The sequence below is a fragment of the Aulonocara sp. 'chitande type north' Nkhata Bay genome, linkage group LG16 (genome assembly GCF_057382095.1).
Source record: "Aulonocara sp. 'chitande type north' Nkhata Bay isolate Kocher_YH1m ecotype deep benthic linkage group LG16, A_spYH_male_GT1.1, whole genome shotgun sequence".
NCBI lineage: Eukaryota > Metazoa > Chordata > Actinopteri > Cichliformes > Cichlidae > Aulonocara > Aulonocara sp. 'chitande type north' Nkhata Bay.
Window position 1 is genome coordinate 31,005,732 of NC_141359.1, and position 6,526 is coordinate 31,012,257.

Sequence of the window (6,526 nt, forward strand, 5' to 3'; positions counted from 1 at the left end):
AAAAGGCACCTGCTAGCTTGATGATGGAGGCTTCTTAGACTGGCCACCCGCCTTGGCTTCTTGTCGCCACTCCATGAAATAAAGGTCCGTTTCCTCCATGCCGGCTAATTATTCATCCTCATTAAAATCTCGTATATGTTCAGTTGGCAGAATTGAGAATTTTACATCTTCCAACCACTTAATTAACGCGAACATAATCGGCTTGTTTCTTCCCGTCTCCTGTATCCGGCCGTTCCTCTCGCTGTCAGATTTCGCGCCTCAGAGACGTCGTTATTTTTCAAAAAAAAAAAAAAAAAAGAAGAAAGAAAGAAACAGCAACAACTACTAAAGAGAGTTTTTGCACGTTCATTGCACATTTGTGGGAATGTTTAAATATTTAATTTTTATTAATTACTTTTCATTATATCTTTATTTTTTAAACCACCGTGGCAATGCGCATGCGCATACACTCCTGCACGCAAAGGGCTTTGGAGTTGACGTAATGTCGCAATGCATTGTGGGAGCGCAGCACCATCTTGGCAGGTCACGAATCAAAACAAGATTGCTACGAACCATTCTGAAACGTAGCTCAAAAGAAAATGACGGTATAGAGACAGATTCTGTCCAGATGCAAAGAGACGGTACTTGATTGTTGAAATGTGGACCCGTATGAAATATAGCCATGGAATAGAAACCCTGAAGACCAAACCGCTATTGACTTAGCATGATCTACTCTCATACCATGTCTGTGGAGTCAGAGCATACACGGCGCACCAATTTCGCAATTATAAATCTCTGGAGGCGCACATCCAATTCACCAAGGACTGGGTACAAGATTTGGCTATTTTTTAAGCCTCCACGTTGTGAGTACGCCGTCATTCAAGCAAAGGTAAGTCAGCTTGAGTACTGCGAGTAAAATGCGTTTGATTCCCCCCAACATTCAAATTAGTGCTAGTAAAAATTCATTCGTGAGGGGGAAATTACAGTGAGAACATGTAGAGGCTCTGTTAGAGGGATAACATAGTGAGTTCAGTGCATTGATGTGACATTGTCCTGAAGGATTTAGTTATTCTTTATGGTTAAAGAAATTGCCCTAATTAATTCATATTTATTATAAATAATCCTAATTACACATCTTGCACACAAGAATTTCACTCACATGTGCTGTACCAATGTACCTGCACATGTGATGTGACAATAAAAAGTGATTTGATTTGTGATTTGATTTGATTTGCTTCCTTGTTTGTGTCCTGTGTCACTAAAAATACATTCATTACATACTTTAGGTTCATTTTTTGCTGATAGGTTTCTAAAAAGAAACATGCAGATTTAGAATATAACATGCAGCGTTCTATAGATGGATACATAAAAACACTTTATTTGTTACATTTATGATAAATGGATTTGAAAGTAAATAAAACACATTTGTGTCGGACTTGGCTTATTAAAGTTCTTGTCTTTAAATGAACTTTGTCTGTGTGTGTTTTAGGTCCTGCACTCTTAAAGACTGAATTGCAGCATTGCAGCCACAGGTCATTGTGAGCATCACAGGGAAGGTTGAAGCCGCCCACTGCAGCTGTATGACTAGAGTCGTGGAGACTTGCAGCCATGTCACTGCTCTTCTGTTTAATGTAGAAGCAACAGTGAGGATCTGTGGCACAAGGACTGTTACAGATGAACCTGCATACTGGGTTTTGCTGGGTAATATGACCAAGATACAGCCAGAGGTTGGCCATAAGATAGACTTCTCCTCTTCAGCTGCCCAAAAAAAAGGTTCTTGATCAAAACATAAACAGACCATTCGTTGTGACAGGTAAAAGAAGCCATCCTCAAAAAAGAAAAGTTCCACCTGCTACTGTGGAGGAGTTGGATCAACTGATGGGACAATATTTTTCCAAGCATAGTTCTGTTCTGAATAACCCATAATGTTTTAATTTAGGGGGCCATGTAAATACTTTGCATTTACTGAATATGTACTTACTAAATACCACTGTTCAAAAGTTGAATAAAGAAACAAAGAAATGTTTGCCTATTTTTAATTAAAAGCACTTTGTCGAACATCACATCAGTTACAATGTAGAAAAAATGTTATGTATAGTTTACAAATGACAAAATGTTCACATAAAATCATGACAGCATTTGTATAATATCACCCACTACTAGCATTCTGTAATTTACTGTCTCTTTTGAAAACTTATCACTACATAAACAGCACAAGACTTAAAAGTATTTAACAAGAGCATTTTTCCCTGGTTTTACTACCACACTGGGGCACATGTTCACCAAAACGCAGCAAACCTTTGCCATCTTATCCAGGAAGGTCACCTTTTTACCCACACATGGAAGAAGTAATCTGATTGGCATGGTGGTATGTAGCATGTAGTTTGAAGCAGGGATTTCGTAGTGCCCCATGTGTAGTGTTGGAACCCAGTCAGCATTTGTTTCATTCATTTCATAGGCTGGTTTGTTGCAATAATGCCAAATAGTTAGCAACTCTATAAATAGAAGGTAGTTCTGCATGTTTGTTCTAAGTTTGTGCTATTGAAAATAAAATTAACAGGCTATAAATAATAATATGAACTTATTTAGAACTTACCTGAATGAAAATACTGGAGCACACCAACAGATATCTGTGGCTGGTAGAGAACTGAATATCAGCTCGTCTCGCAGCTGCTATCCAGGCTAGACGCCTTCTTTTGGTAACATCCAACACATAAGCTCCCTCATGATGTTTCCAGGTGAGGAAACAATGAAAAGAGAGCCTGTTTTCAAGCTTATTCCTTTGTCGGTAGTGCAATCTAACATTACAACCGACCACACAGCAAGCATTTGTTTGGCCTGCTAATATGGCGCCTTGACCAAAAATCGTGGCTACGCCCCATCCCGTAAGATCACGCTCCAGAGCCCTATTAACGTACGGATCTAGAAAGAAGACGCTGCATTTTTAACTCTGAGGGAGATGGAGAATGAGCCTATTTCCAAAACAGTGGAGTGTGTTCCTTTAAATACTAAATTGTATATATTGTCAAAAACTAAAGTGTACATAGCAGTTGTTGTATCTTGTTTACTGTATCACTGACAGATAATTTCAAAGTCAATGAACGCTACATTATAGTGAGATATTGTGTAATGTGAAATACTGTAAGCAAATGAATAAACAACCTAATTCGTGATAGATCTTTGACTCTGTTTTGTTTGAATCCAACTGTTTTTTGCAGATGTGCATAAAACATGTTACTTTTAGTATTGTTATCATTATCATCATTATTGCACTAAATATATTTTAAGTAAAGGATACTTTGATATACATTCTACTGTAAGGTTGGAAATGTATTTTCTTCACCCTAAAATATGTTTTGAAATGTATTTTGGTTTGAAAGAAATACATTTTCAATTTCAAAAATATATTTTTTTGGAGCATCACAAATACAAAATATATTTACCATATATTTGAAATATATTTTGGCCAGGAAAAATTTATTTTTTTACCGTATGGGAAAGTCCCTTGACTTCATAATGGAGGAAATTTCTACTATCAGGTTGCAGCAGAAAAATATCATTGAAATTGTGGAGGAGGTAAAGCTCCTCCGCATCCAAAATGCCGAAAAAGATAAAAAGATTGCATACCTGGAAAGTAAGGTCGCTGACCTGGAACAATACTCCAGGATAAACGACGTCATCATCACTGGGCTCCATATTAAACCCCGGTCATACGCTCAGGCGGTGACCGCTGACAGCAACGAGGAACCTGGAGAGCTTGACATTAGCTCCACGGAACAACAGGTGGCTGCTTTCCTGCGGTCCAAAGGGATTGTCCTGGACTGTAACTCTGTCGAAGCATGCCACCCTCTTCCCAGGAGGAACGGCAACATACCGGCTATTATATTAAGGTTTGTAAATCGAAAGCACAAGATTACGCTGCTGAAACAAGGAAGAAAATTAAAAGGATCTAATGTCTTTATCAATGAACATCTAACCAAACACAACGCTGAAATAGCCAAAAAAGCGCGACACCTTAAGAAGCTGGGAAAAATCCAAGGCACTTGGACGACGAACTGCAAAATATTCATTAAACTAAACGGATCACCAGAGGAAGCCAAAGTTCTGACCATTAAAAATATGGCGGATCTCGAAAAATATCAGTGAGCAACACGATCTGGACGGCAAACAAGGTAACAGACAACCACACACTCACTTATGACACACACTGGAAGGAAGAACTCAGATACATCTGGAAGAATCAGCTGCATCAGTCAGACAGTTGCAGAATATGATCAATTGGAACTGAAAACATTTAACTATATGGATCACAATACACACGACTTGGAATATGAAATAGATCCAGACAACAACTTTTTCTCATCTAACAATTGCTGCTACTATACAAATAAAGACTACAATCAGAGGATTAAAACTGAGAATAAATTATCAATTATCCACTTTAACTGTAGAAGTCTCTATGCTAATTTTAGTCATATCAAAGAATATCTTAACCAGTTTTCACATCCATTTAGTGTCATTGCCTTATCAGAAACTTGGATCAATATGGAAAAAGGAACAGACTTTGAACTGGAGGGTTATGAATTCACATTTATAACTAGGTGAAACAAAGGAGGAGGAGTGGCCTTGTATGTGGACAAATCCTTGAAATTTAATGTGGTGGAAAAGATGACGATGGTGATTGATAATGTATTACAGTTGAAATTTGTAAAGAAAAAAGTAAAAATGTAATCATTAGCTGTATATACAGAGCTCCAGGTAGTAGTATTGAGACATTCAAAGACTGGATAGAAGAAACATTTATTGAAATAGCTCGCAAAAAAGTCTTCATTTGTGGAGACTTCAATATTGATTTGCTAAACCCAAATAAACATAAAACCACTGAGGAATTTATAAACACAATGCACTGTATGAATCTATTCCCTAAAATTACTAGACCTACCAGGATTACATCACATTGTGCAACTCTCATAGACAACATTTTTGCAAATGACATTGAAAATAAGACTAAGTCGACTCCTGATTAACGACATAAGTGACCATCTTCCAATTTTTACAATCTATGATAGGAATTACAAGATCAATAAAATGGACAGTAAAAAAGAGTACAGACGAGTAAGAACAGAAGAAAGAATGAATGCATTTAAAAAAGATTTATTGAAGGAAAACTGGGGTGAAGTATATCAGGAACAGGACGTTAATAGTGCTTATAATAAATTCCTTAGAATATTTACATTGCTGTACAATACCAACTGTCCAATAAAGCAATATAGTAGGAAACAGAAATATATGGACTGTCCATGGATAACAAAAGGTCTGCAAAATGCATGTATAAAGAAAAATGCTCTATACAGAGAGTTCTTAAGAACGAGAACTAAAGATGCTGAAATCAGATACAAAAGATATAAAAATAGGTTAACTAATATACTTAGATTTAGTAAAAAGGAATACTATAAGAAGCAATTAGATATAAATAGAAATAATAATAAAAGATTATGGGAAATCCTGAACAGTGTTATAAAATGTGGGACTGGACAAAAGAACTATCCCAAGTATTTCATTTGTAATGACCATGAAGAATACAATATGGATGTTGTGGCAAATAGTCTCAATGAATTCTTTGTAACTGCTGGACCAAATTTAGCAAGAACAATCACTCATCCTGGGAAAGCACAGGAAAAACCCGATACACTGATTGACAGAAATCCATATTCTATGTTTCTCACAGCCGTTGATGAAAATGAAGTTCTTGAAATTGTCAAAAAATGTAAAAATCACAAATCTTTGGATTGTAATGATATTGATATGATAGTGGTTAAAAGAGTCATTGAGGCTATTATAAAACCATTTACATACATCTGTAATTTATCATTTCAAACTGGTCGATTTCCAGACAGAATGAAAATAGCAAAAGTTATACCTCTATACAAATCTGGAAACAAACACCATTTCACAAACTACAGGCCTGTCTCTTTACTACCTCAATTCTCAAAAGTTCTTGAAAAACTGTTTAAAAACAGACTGGAAAAATTTATAGATAAACATAAACTACTCACTGAGAGTCAGTACGGATTCAGATCAAGCAGATCAACATCATCGGCACTATTAGATTCAATAGAATACGTCACAAATTCCATAGACAAAAAGCAATATGTGGCTGGGTTATTCATAGACTTGACAAAGGCATTTGACACTATAGATCATGATATATTAATAAGAAAACTGGAACGTTATGGTGTCAGAGGGGTAGTTTTAGATTGGGTCCGGAGTTATTTAAGTGACAGAAAGCAGTTTGTGAAAATAAATGGTGGTTGCTCCTTATGTATGGACATTGCTTGTGGTGTACCCCAAGGGTCAGTTTTGGGTCCAAAATTCTTCAACTTGTACATTAACGACATCTGTAAAGTGTCCAAAGTATTAAAAATGGTTCTCTTTGCTGACGATACAAACATTTTTTGCTCTGGTGATGATCTGCAGAATTTATTGGAGGATATGACTAATGAAATAAGTAAAGTGAAGTTCTGGCTTGATAAAAACAAATTATCAT

General features: G+C 36.3%; 1 protein-coding gene across 1 annotated transcript; it reads left to right on the plus strand.

The window, feature by feature from the left end:
• Positions 1 to 3,471: 3,471 nt before the first annotated feature.
• On the plus strand, positions 3,472 to 4,562 carry LOC147311856 (uncharacterized). The gene has a single exon (XM_086265674.1). It carries the CDS (start codon positions 3,472 to 3,474, stop codon positions 4,123 to 4,125), a length of 654 nt encoding a protein of 217 aa, XP_086121800.1. The 3' UTR covers positions 4,126 to 4,562.
• The last annotated feature ends 1,964 nt before the right edge of the window (positions 4,563 to 6,526 follow it).

Bases quoted from the DNA above. Each gene is read 5' to 3' on its own strand.
- LOC147311856 (XM_086265674.1), top strand. From the start codon at position 3,472: ATGGGAAAGTCCCTTGACTTCATAATGGAGGAAATTTCTACTATCAGG.